Here is a 13,117-nt window from a genome sequence, read left to right as displayed (position 1 = left end):
ATCTGCTGGTACTCATTGTATTTTCTAAAGTGTTACCTATACAAAAAGCAGCTTGTTGCAATCAAAGCTTGCAATTCATCTGGTCTTGTAAATTTCAATTTAGAATCTGTGCTTGAAACTTGTTTTTCTGTCTCTCTTATTTCACGGTCACACTACTGTCTTACTTCAGTTTTCCATCTTCAGGGGGAAGGATGCTTGAATCTTTGAGATTCTCCCTCACCCTAACCCCAACTCCAACTGGCATGTAGCCAATATTTTATTTTAGCCATCTCAAACTTACCATAAATTTAGTTAAAATCTGTTCAGCTATTTAAAATATTTTGTTAGCAGAACTACAGAAGCTGAATTATACACACACATCTATGTATAAAGGTATAAGTGTATAAATATGGACTGTTGCTGAAGTCCTATTGTTGAGTGTTTACTATTCTTGTCTTTCAGAATAATTTTTATAAGTTTAAAATGGATCAGTTTTTAATTGCTTTCCTGCATATAAAGAATGAGCAGTGTTTGACACTTTGACATTTGAGCTCAAATTTCTTGTGACACAGTTCAACTTGCATGGGTTCACATTTTAATGAAGTGTCATTGTGATAGAATGAGATTTTATTTCCAAGGAAAGGGAAAAGGAGGGAGTAATTATGATTTTTTTTTCTTTCTGGAGATGGAGTCTCGCTCTGTTCCCCCAGGCTAGAGTGCGGTTGCATGATCTTGGCTCACTGCAACCTCCACCACCCGGGTTCAAGCTATTCTCCTGCCTTAGCCTCCTGAGTAGCTGGGATTATAGGCACGCACCACCACGCCCTGCTAATTTTTGTAATTTTAGTAGAGATGGGGTTTTACCATGTTGGCCAGGCTGGTCTCAAACTCCTGACCGTGTGATCTGCACGCTTTGGCCTCCCAAAATGCTGGGATTACAGGCATGAGCCACTGCACCGGGCCTGAGTAATGATGCTTTGAGCAAAAGGATTGGCTTCTTTTTAATTTCATTTCAACCTAGTATCAGATAAAGAATATGAAGAAACCAACTCTTGCATATATATTTTTCTGAAACAGGAAGAAGGATAATAGAAAGATTATGGGGAAATTGCAAAGTCTGTTAGAATTTGATAAACGTCTTCCCTCTGTTTTTCATGCAGGATGAATCAATGAGACACATTTCTGAGGGCTGTCCAGGGGTCCTGTATCTCAATCTGTCTAACACAACTATCACCAACAGGACGATGCGACTCCTGCCGAGGTAATGCTTGTGTTACTTGTACGACACTGAAAATAATTATGCTCCCAACGTCTCTGGCTTGCTCTAGCATTCTGCAAAGGCAGTGTTGACTTTATCAACACCCTGCCACTGTGACACTGCTATTCTGATAAGGGACTGGTGGATGCTTTCAAGTTCCTAAGCTGGTGCCTGCGCTCTCCCTAGTTGGCCAGTTCAGTTTGAATAACTGGTCTTCTGCCTTGGCTAACATTTTTGTCACTCTTACAGCAATGTGCCCAGCAGCTTGAGTTAGACTTTGCCTGTTTCCTTCTGGTCTGCCATCCTGGGCAGTCTAGCTCTCTGACCCTTACATTCCAGTTTGGTGTCTGGGACCTCTTCATAATCGAATGCCAACATCCTCATTACCAAACTTGGAACACTTTTGTCCCAGATCCCTGTATCCATGCTCTGGCTACCTGTTAAGACCCTTACCACCTCTAAAAAGCCTCACACTGGTTATTTTTTGACTGTTTATGGAGTATTGACAACACTGAATATTGCTTCTCTTTTTCGGAAAAGGGACAGAATAACAAAAGAGTTGACAGAATATTCAAATGTATCACAAATTTATGTCAGTTATTATTTTTAGTTTGTTTGTTTTGACACAGGGTCTTACTGTGCCACCCAGGTTGCAGTGCAATGGCACAATCATGGCTCACTGCAGCCTCAATCTCCTGGGTTCAAACAGTCCTCTCACCTCAGCCTCCTGAGTAGCTGGGACTACAGGAGTGTGCTATCCTGCCCAGCTAGATTTTGTGTTTTTCTGTAGAGATGGGGTTTCACTATGTTGCCCAGACTGGTCTCAAACTCCTGGGCTCAAGTGATCTGCCCACTTGGGCATCCTGAAGTGCTGGCATGAGCCACTGTGCCTGGCCCAATTCTTTATTTTCACTACAGAAAGACCAGTCAGGAAGGGGATATGATCACACTAGGAGAGATTCAAATTCAACTTTGAAAAAAAATTTCTAAAACTATTGTGAAAGAATGAACTATTTTTGAGAATACAGCTTTTTGAGCACCTTTGAAAAATAACAGTGATGAGACATTTAGGAAAGCTTACATAGAAAATTCTAGGTGGTAATTTTCTTTATCTTCTGACTCTAACCATTTTCTGCAAATGTGCCAGCCTAAGAAGTGGGACCATATTTTCTGTTTATCCCATTAACTAAGCTGCCACTTTTAAAAAGTCAAATCTATAAAGCTTTCCCTTTGAAATTTCTTCTGATGCTCTTAAATATAGTCTTCCTCCTGCCAGGCATTTAATATACATTTGCTTATTTGTGCGTATGCTTGCATTTTTACTTAAATATGTAGTCAATCTAGAATTAATCTTTGTAGATGAATGAAGCAATGATCTAAATCAGGGGTCAGTAAACTACAACCCATGTGGCCCAAGGCTTATTTTTGTGCAGTATATAAGCTAAACATAGTTTTACATTTTAAATGTTGTTGAATAGCTAATCAATTATTTCGGCAGCATTTATGGAATAAAACTTTTATCAAATGATGTGTGATTTCTCCTTACATATCTAAAATTCTTATACAGGCAAGAAATACTTAAAACTCATTGCTTTCTAATATTTTTCTACATGTTACTTTATCTGTGTTCTTGTGGTTGTTTATGTCTATTGTATGTCTTTGGTGAAAATGCTACAGAATAGAGTGCTACTGCCCATTTTTTCCCAAATCTGTGTTTGGTGATCTCTCATTAGCAGCTTGGATTTGGCCAATATGGAAGTATTCTATACCATGGAAAACATCAAACATTACAAATCAGGGCTTGATTTATTGTTTAGACTTAAAGTGACAGAGAACACAATTAATGAAGCAAATTAAATTTAAAAGTAGGTCATGTCTGTAGCCACAGCATTGTGAAATAGCACAAAACATTAATGTTCTCTCAATACTTGAAAACTATTCTTTGATTCAGCACAGAAGGCACTCACATCACTGACAGACAAGCAGCATTTGGACATATATCTTTGATATATATCACTTGTGTTTTATTAATGTTAATAAAATAGTTCATATTGGAACTGTAATCATTCTTCATGTTCAACTGTTGATTGGGTAGCTATATTTATGAGTTTCTTTGTGGCAAAAGTTAATGAAAACTTGGTGTGAGAATTGATTGGCTATGTGGAATTTACAGTAAAGAATATTGTATGTTTATAATTTGTAAGTTGTATGCTACACATCCTTTATATCCATAAAATAGTAAATACAAAATATAAAATTTTATAGTAAATACACAATACATTTATATGCATACTTTTTTTTGGAAAGCCAGTTGTTACTTATCAATATACCAATAATTAAACTGAGTTAATTTATATATTTTTATTTACATGATTTGATTTCTCTCCTTTTAAAAGTAAAAATAAAAAATAGGGCCATGAAATGACTTCTAAAGAATAATTTGGGAAAAGTATATAATTTGATAAGTATTGTTTCAACTTTCTAAACCAACTATTTTATATTTGCTTTCTTCTTTGAACCAGTAACATTTATTTATTTATTTTTTGAGACACAGTCTTGCTTTGTCACCCAGGCTGGAATGCAGTGGTGCGATCTCAGCTCAATGCAACCTCCACCTCCTGGGCTCAAGTGATTCTCCTGCCCCAGCCTCTCAAGTAACTAGGTTTACAGTGTTGCACTACCGTGGCCAGCTAATATTTGTGTTTTTAGTAGAGACGAGGTTTCATCATGTTGGCCAGGCTGGTCTCCAACTCCTGACCTCAAGTAATCCACTCATCTTGGCCTCCTAAAGTGCTGGGATTACAGGCATGAGCCACCATGCCTGGCCTGAATTCATTTTTAACTGTTATCAACATAGTTACCATTGTTTTCTTTTGCTTGTGCTTTTCGGGGAATAACTATATTTCTCTGTATTTTTAACCTTTGTGACGTGGGATTTTAGGTTTATCTTCTATGTGTAGCACGTAGCTAGCTTCTATTTTTAAATTCATTCTCTTTGCATTTTTAAGAGAGCAGTTTAAAAGATCACTATTTATTGTCAACATTGAGTATACGGGCCATGTGTGATGGCTTGCTGTAACCCCTGTAGTTTGGGAGGCAAACTGCTTGAGGCTAGGAGTTTGAGACCAGCCTGGACAACATGGTAAATTAAAACCCCATCTCTACAAAAAAATACAAAAATAAGCTGGGTGTAGTAGCATGCACCTGTAGTCCCAGCTACTTAGGAGGCTGAGGCAGGAGGATCACTTGAACATGGGAGTTCAAGGCTGCAGTGAGTCATGATTGTGTTTTGACAGAGTGAGACCCTATCTTAAAAAAATTTTTTAAGCGTATGGTGTTATTTTTATCATCTTGTTTTACATTTTGATTTTTATGTTACTGCACTTAAGAGTTTCTGACTTCTGCTATATGAACTATGTTTACTTGTATAATAAACATAGGTATTCAAAAGATACATAAATATTCTGTTGTATATTCTAATTACTAGCTATGGGCATGTTTTTAAAAACATACTTTGACAGGCATTTCTCTAATTACCAAAGTCAAGATGAAACAACTTTTGAGTCCTCCTATGTTACACAATGATCTAATACATTTCAGTTGTCCCTCTACTTCTCCCTTGAACTTGATGCCCCTTCACTCCTACTCCCCTGTATGAATACATATTAATTATAGCTTTTGCTAATCATTTAACTTTCTTTTTAATATTGAATTTTGGTATTCACACTCAATATTTTAATTATATTTATAATGAGTATGTAGTCTTAACTCTAGGCCATTCATTGATGGTCTTTTTTCTTATAACTTACTTATTCTTTAGCGTTGACTTTGATTCATCTGATGATAACTAGAAATATAATTTTAAAATCTTTTTTCAGTAAAGATGCATGAGAGAGTTTTAGCCATCAATCTGTGAAAATGACTATTATTTTGCAGGATTAAACAAAAACTTATCTTTATGTATAGTTCTTGAATCATGTTCTGTATTTTACCTTTAAAACCCCAATGTTTTAAATATTGGTCCATAAACTTTGATGTTTCAGGTTATGGAAAGTCTGAAGCTAGCATGATTTGTTGTTCCTTTGTTGGTAACCTATTTTTTCCTGCTAAGATGCTTGCAAGACTTTCCTTTTCTCTGAGAAATTAAAGACATTTCCAAGCTTAATTGTGTTCCTTCAGTTAAATTTTCCTGGAACACATTAAAGTTTTTGAACACTAAATCATATTTTTTTCTCAGCTAGGGAAGGCATTTTTCTTCGTAATGCTTCTATCCATTTGTTCAGAGTTTATCATAAGAATATCTTTTTGGCCGGGCACGGTGGCTCAAGCCTGTAATCCCAGCACTTTGGGAGGCCTAGGCGGGTGGATCACGAGGTCAACAGATCGAGACCATCCTGGTCAACATGGTGAAACCCCGTCTCTACTAAAAATTACAAAAAATTAGCTGGGCACGGCGGCGCGTGCCTGTAATCCCAGCTACTCAGGAAGCTGAGGCAGGAGAATTGCCTGAACCCAGGAGGCGGAGGTTGCGGTGAGCCGAGATCGCGCCATTGCACTCCAGCCTGGGTAACAAGAGCGAAACTCCATCTCAAAAAAAAAAAAAAAGAATATCTTTATATTTTTAGATCCGATTTTATTCCTGTCCTTCAAACATGTTTCTTTCATCATTTTTTATCTCTGTATGCCTTTTCATTAGCATACTTCCATCTCTTTACCAGTAGTTCTTGAAATATATTTTAGGAACAGCAGTATTCTGGTAAATGTTTAACAACTGTCTGGTGGCAAGGATGAGGAGAAGCACCAATTCCTAGTGCTTACTGATTTCTGTGGTGTAAATAATTCCACTGTGGACAATTTTAAGCTACCAACACAATGTCACTGAATGTGGAGTTGGGAAGAGATGCTAACAGTCAACTCCCTTGAGCTGGTGCAAGCTGGCTCAAGTGACCACTGTGGGAGGTCCTTGAGGTTTCTCTAAGACCCTTTCAGAAATTCCTTAAGGTCCTCCAGTCCTGTAATATTGAATGCCACTCAGTACTTTCTTGAGGCATTCTGTACTATGATATATAAGTATGTGTATATATGTGTATGTATATATATATATGAATATATTTGCATGTATCTATGCACATAAACATAGAAAAGGAGTATTATAAAATCTGTAAATCATAGGTGAAAATATGAACTTACAAAGTAGATGATTTGGGAGCCATTTTTTTGTTTTGTTTTGTTTATAGACAGGGCCTTGCCCTTACATCCAGGTTAGAGTGTAGTGTGATGATAGCTCTCTGCAGCCTCAAACTTCTGGGCATGTCCAGCTAAATTAAAAAAAATTTTTTTTAGAGGCATGGTCTCATGATGTTTCCCAGGCTGATCTTAGATTCATGGTCTCAAGCTATTCTCTTGCCTCAGGTTCCCAAAGTGCTGGGGTTATAGGCCATGATCCACTCTGCCTGATGCAGAGAGTAGTTTATATCACATTACAAATTATTTTTTAACTTAAAACATACTTATTTTCAATCATACATTGAAATAGCTTTTTTTCTCCTTAGAAATTGAAGGTAATATGACAGCTATGCATATCATTTTAGGGCATTTATTTTACAAATGAAGTTATACCTTTAGTAGGCAATAGATAGAAAAGCAGGACCCAAAATAGAATTTTGTTTGGTTTTTCCTTCTAGTTCTTGCCATTGAGAGAATATTCAAAATAGATACTGCTTGATACTGATGTATTTTGTCATATAAAAAAGTATACTAATCTATGATAAAAATACATTTCATAATGATTCTCTGTTTTTGCTCTGTTTTCCATTCTTACAAATATGCTTGGATATGCAAAAATGTTCCTGAAACTGTAAATAACCAGAGTAATGTTGGTTGTTGCTGCTGTCATTCTCTCTTCATTGCCTTTAAGATTTCTTTCCAAGAAAAGTACTTGCCAAAAGAAAAATGTAATTTGTTTGTCCTTGGCAACAGTGATTTGCCAACTTTTTATTTGAATATTTTTTCTCACTTCTTTGGGGACTTGCTCAGTTTTTTTTTTTTTTGGTGACCGAGTCTTGCAATTCGATTGCCAGGCTGGAGTGCAATGGCGCAATCTTGGCTCACTGCAACCTCTGACTCCCTGGTTCAAGCGATTCTCCTGCTTCAGCCTCCCACGTAGCTGGGATTACAGACATGCACCACCATGTCCAGCTAACTTTTGTATTTTTAGCAGAGACAGGGTTTCACCATTTTGGCCAGGATGGTCTCCATCTCCTGACCTCGTGATCCACCCGCTTCAGCCTCCCAAAGTGCTGGGATTACAGGCGTGAGCCACTGTGCCCGGCCGCTTAGTTTTCTGAAGTTGAAAATGAGGGCTGCCCAAAGCTCATGCCCATTCCAGGAAATTTGTTGCCTCTAAAATGTTTTTGGAATGAAACCTTTTCTATTTAGTCCTGTTGCCACAACCTAGATGGCACTCTCAGAACCTCATCTGGCACAGTATCTTGGTGGTGCTGCCTCTGGTCTTTCCTCCCTTCCGTCTGCTCTGTTTCATGCTACAAGAAGTGTCATCCTGGAACAATCTTCTTATCATGTCTTTGACATGCTTAAGGTCTAGATTCTTCCCTTACTCTCTGTTAACATTATCCAATCAAACTTCTCTGCCTAGGTTTCCCAAGAGAAACCCTTGACTCCAGTCATCTGGTTGCTACATGCTTCACGTTCTCTATAGTTGGAATGCCTTTCTCCTTCTCAAGGCTAATCCACAGTCTTCACACCTTAAGTCTCACCATCTACCAGAAGTCCACAGGGATTTTTCCTTTTCCTGAATTCTAATAACAGCATTCATTCACTTGTTCACCATGTATTGATCAACTAGCTTGTGCAAAGCCTTCTGGGCATATGGTGCTGAGGAAAGCCATTACAATCTTTGCTCTTTAATTGACTCTTAAATGCTGTAGTGGAGTAGTATCCAATTGTTTTTTATATAGATGACTTGACCTTCAATTGGCTTGGAAATTTCTTATTGTCAGGGACCATCATGATCTATAGTCTTACCAGTGCCCATCAAAGTGGGGCAGACAGAGTAAGCTGTTGTCTTGACTGGACAACTTCAAGGTCTACCCAATAAATAGAAGGGCAGATCACTCCATTTAGGTTTTCTTCACAATTTGATTACTTGAAATGCCTCTGTGAAACCAAAGAGCCCAACACTCAACTCAAAAGGATCCACATGCAAATTCCCTCTTTTATAGACTAGGCTTTGTCTTGGTTACTTTTTCAGAGAAATTTTTATTTAAATACATGATTTTCTATTCATCCTAGTAGCAAGTCTTTCAGGTGTTAGAGATTTAACACAAATGACTTCAATTCTTTAATGGAAAAAAGCCAAAAGGAAGGAGAAAAAAAAAATCTTTGTAGTTTCTATAAGAATTGTAATTTCTTAAAGATTATAGTAGTAGCAGAAAAATAAATAAATCACAAAGAGAGAACTCATACACCCCCAATAAGAAACAGTTATCAAATAATTAGAAAAAGATAAAAACAAGCTATAAACACTGCCTCAAAGCAGAATTAGAATTACCAAGTGTTCTCTGGGCTGGGAAAATGATGAGTCAGATTTTACTCACATAGGGGACATGCATCTTTGCCAAAATTCAGAATAAAGAGTATGAGTATTGCACAAAATTTGCCACCTGTAATTTCACTGTCAACTGACACTTTTCCCATTCCCAGCAGCTTTAAGTCTGCAGAACCATAAATCCCTAGAAAGACCTACAGGGCCACTCAAGATTCCCGAGCTTTGCTTTCAAACTGATGGTTCCCATGAGGTTCCACTGTGAAAAGAGCCATCCAGAGACTTTCAATCCAGGAGTCACTTAGTCTAATGAAAAACCTCTTTTATCTAAACCAGAGGTTCTTTGCTGAGGAGCAGTGGATTCCCCCAAGAGGATCAGGGATAGAGTTCAGGAGCTCCATGAATTTTAATGCAGGATTTAAAAAACTCATCTCTATTTTCATTAAGCTGTAACTGAAATGCAGGTTAAAACTAGAGAAGTAATAGCAGTCTCTGGCACATTTTCACCCATATAAATCACTAATATATTCTTACTACATTTCAGTTGTTATAAGTATTCCAAAGTATCACCAATACTTCACAATCACAGCAGTTCTTAGGACTGCCACTAAATTGTATTTAATATATTAATAAAGAGGCACATATGTTACTATTCCACTCGTTTGTTCTTTTAAAAATATTTTGATAATCATATATTTCAATATAATTGACTGTTTTTGTAATCTTATATATTTTATTTTATGCATTTAAAAATATGCTGAGAAAGAGTCCATAGACCTCAGCAGACCACCAAAAGCCAAGGTATCTGTGACATTAAAACAAAGTTAAGAGCACCTCGCTCAATTTTCATTTTTAACATTTGTTAACTGATCACATGGATTTAAAGAAATTGAGTAACAGGTATAGATCAGGGTATAGACTCAATGTGAAATCCTCAAACTCTTGGAATCATTGTATGCGCTACTCTTGGATATAAGTATCCATTTCATTAAATGGAAGAATAATACAAACTCCATAAAAATAATGTGTTATCATTTTACATAGTAGTAGCAATAATATTTTATATTGTTTTAAGTCTTCTACTATGTCCCTGCTGATTTTAATTGTTATAATCACCCTCAAGATAATACTATGACTTCTACGTTCTCATTTAATTGTCACACCTTTAAAGGGAACAAACAGATCAGAGTACATCGATGTTACAGATGAGAAAACTGAGACGTTCAAGAAAGCTGGAGGCCCCACAGTTGATCAGCATTAAAAAAAAAGATAATATTTTAATCTACACTTAACAAATGAGAAACAATCTCTGAAAGGTTAGGGAGGTTGCAGTAAGTGTCAGGACTGGGGTTTGGTCGGATTCCAAAACCTTGTGTATTTTGCATTGTGTCATGCTGCCTACCTCACTACCTCTTTATTATTGAGCTCACATAGATTGTTAGAAATGACAGCCTTGTGTGCCTCCCCCAACCCCAAGAAAACTGTACTCAGTTGAATCACAGGGTGTACTCAGGGAGAGGAAGATAATACATTTCCAAAACTTTAGCACAGCTCAGTCCACTCAACAGCCCCAAGAGAGGGGGCATGTCTTTGGGATATTAGCACTGCTTTCTCTTTCAGGCCCTGCCCACCTAGTCACTGATGAGTTCGAAGCCTTCTCCCTCATTGTTGAATCTCACGTACATAGCCATTCCCAGATCGCGATGTGTGTTCTGAATCAAGTAATTCGCTATGGAATGCAAATCATTATATCATATAGATGTGTTTTCAAAATCTGACTAATGGTCAATGCTTGTATCTTATTTCCCATTTATGGGAAGGTAGACTTTATCATTCACCTGTGTGATTTTGTGAGGCAGAGAAGCATTTTCTCTTCACTTTTCATTCTTTTTGCTTTCTAATTAGCTATTAAGCTGTTGCAGATTACAAATCAAGAGCATGATGGCTAATTCCATTAGAAGAGCAGGCAGTGGTGGGAGTCCTTGGCCTCTTAAAAAGTGCCAGGCTTTCCGGCACAGTGGCTCATGCTTGTAAATCCTAGCACTTTGGGAAGCTGAGGTGGGTGGATCACCTAAGGTCAGGAGTTCGAGACCAGCCTGGCCAATGTGGCAAAATCCTGTCTCTGTTAAATATACAAAAATTAGCACTGTGCGGTGTTGCATGCTTGTAATCCCAGCTACTAGGGAGGCTGAGGCAGGAGAATCGCTTGAACCCTGGGGGCAGAAGTTGCAGTGAGCTAGGATTGTGCCATTGCACTCCAGCCTTGGCAACAAGAGGGAAACTCCATCTCCAAAAATAAAAATAAAGTACCAGGCTTTGGAGGGCTTGGAAAAGTGTCCACAGAGTGTTCTCAGACTGCAAGCCCTCATATGGTAGTATGGGCTCATCCTAACTACCCTCCTTTTTTCTGGAAGCTGTCATTTTGGTCATTGTGGTACTACCATATTTAATCTGTTTCAACTCCAGTGAGATTTATAGTCTCTGATGTTGCTTTTAATTCTTCTCATGTGTTGCCCACTTATTTGCAAACTGGTCTTCTTAATCCATGTTAAACTCTGCATACCAATTAGTCTTTCATTAACTATAATAATGAAACTGTTACTTATAAAATCATGCATATTTAAACCTATTTTTTCAACTCATTTATTTATCAGATATCTTTTAAAAGCCTAGTTATGTTCAATTTTGCCTTGTTCCCCAAATCCTCACTCTCCTGTAACAGTTAATCTCCATTTAAATGTTTATAAAGGATTGTCCTTCTAGATATTTTGCACATTATTTTAGTGCTCCAGAGATAAAACCTAAAAGCAACAATAAACTCTGCAAATTTGGTTTCACTTCCAAACAATATGATTGCCTCCCCCACCTCACACACACTAAAAAAGCTTGATCCCAGTCAACTTTCTTCAAAATCTAGGCAAGTATTATTGAATTATTAATACTTTCACTTGAAATGTGTTGTAATTATGTGTTACCTTATATAACACTGTAGTATCTTTTAATTAACAGGTAGAGCGTTAACAGTAAAGTTAAACTGTTGAACATCTGCAAGAAGAGTTGAATTTACAGTTTTACTTTTCTTTGTCATAGTGGTTTAAGCAAGATCTGAGAGAACAACTGAAGTATAATACTTTCCTTCCTCCCTTTCTTGCCTTGTCTTTTCAGGCACTTCCACAACTTACAGAATCTTAGTTTGGCTTATTGCAGAAGGTTCACAGACAAAGGCTTACAGTACCTGAACTTGGGGAATGGATGCCACAAGCTCATCTATCTGGACCTCTCCGGCTGCACCCAGGTTTGTCTTTCAGTCTTCTCTTTGCTGCAGGGAGCGAGGAAGTTCTCCGAACGGGCTGCATTCAGCCCTCGCTTTATACTAATGCTGTGCACGGACTGCAGCACACTTTTCAGAGGTTTTAAATTACATGGCCCCAGCTGCTGAAATATTCCCCAGGATTGCTACTATAGGCTCTTGGCTTCCTTCCACTGGAGTGTCACACAGACAAACAGGCAGAGCTCATTGGATGAGGAAACAGACCACTTTTGTGGAGACAGTCTAAGCACAATTCTAAAGCAGAGTCCAAAACTTGAAAAGTCTGGAGTTGCTACCAAGACACAAACAAAGGAGAACGTTTTAGGGTAGAATTTTGCACAGGATTCCTGAAAAGTCAATTAACTTCCACATGGGTTTCTTTTTTTGGGTAAAATGCTACAAGTGATAAATAGGAAAAGAAAATGAAACAAAACATTGTAATTTTAAAAATTGCATTACACTCTTGGGCTAAATAACATGAAGATTTGAGATCTGCATGGGAAAATATTTTAAGTTTGAGGGAACAGGACTTGGAAAGTTGGGCAGAAAATTGGGTAAAGTTGCAGTGGATGGGACATGGCACTTTGGAAGTAGTTGCTGCCTCATTGATAGTTTATTCTGCTTTAATTTCAATAGATTTAAGCCATAATACTTTTAACTTATTTTCTGGCTGAAATAAGCTAGTTATTATTTATGGTTATTGTTTCTTGAGTCATTACTGTATGCCAAGCATTGTGTTGAGTGCTATACACAGATCAGATTTACTCCTAATACAATGCTGTGTGGTATGTATTTACTATGCTTGTTTACAAATGAAGAGACCAAGGCTCAGGGTGGTTGAATAAGTTGCCCAAGGTTGCACAGCTGGTAAAAGCACATGGCACTAGTACAGTATTAAGCATCCATTGGTAGACACTGGGGCAGGCAGAGTCCCCTGGGAGGGTGGAAAATACAGGGGCAGCACAGGTTTCTCCTTCAGGTTCTTGAAAGGATAGAATTCTTACCT

General features: G+C 37.7%; 2 protein-coding genes across 35 annotated transcripts in view; one reads left to right on the top strand and one right to left on the bottom strand.

Moving 5' to 3' along the window:
* LRRC17 (leucine rich repeat containing 17) overlaps nt 1–12,144 on the bottom strand; it is a 29,954-nt gene extending 17,810 nt beyond the window's left edge. For all 3 annotated transcript variants that reach the window (XM_078343073.1, XM_009002596.5, XM_002751674.6), the window contains exon 1: nt 12,037–12,144. The gene's annotated coding sequence lies outside the window, so the exon portion shown is untranslated. The remainder of the gene's footprint in view (nt 1–12,036) is intronic.
* FBXL13 (F-box and leucine rich repeat protein 13) overlaps nt 1–13,117 on the top strand; it is a 309,560-nt gene that overhangs the window by 163,056 nt on the left and 133,387 nt on the right. For all 32 annotated transcript variants that reach the window (XM_054237838.2, XM_078343056.1, XM_054237844.2 and 29 more), the window contains 2 exons: nt 1,140–1,240; nt 11,967–12,096. In XM_054237838.2, the coding sequence (XP_054093813.1) occupies nt 1,140–1,240; nt 11,967–12,096 (231 nt within the window). The remainder of the gene's footprint in view (nt 1–1,139; nt 1,241–11,966; nt 12,097–13,117) is intronic.

The sequence above is a fragment of the Callithrix jacchus genome, chromosome 11 (genome assembly GCF_049354715.1).
Source record: "Callithrix jacchus isolate 240 chromosome 11, calJac240_pri, whole genome shotgun sequence".
In the NCBI taxonomy this organism is placed as follows: Eukaryota; Metazoa; Chordata; class Mammalia; order Primates; family Cebidae; genus Callithrix; species Callithrix jacchus.
This window is presented reverse-complemented; position numbering and strand designations above follow the sequence as displayed.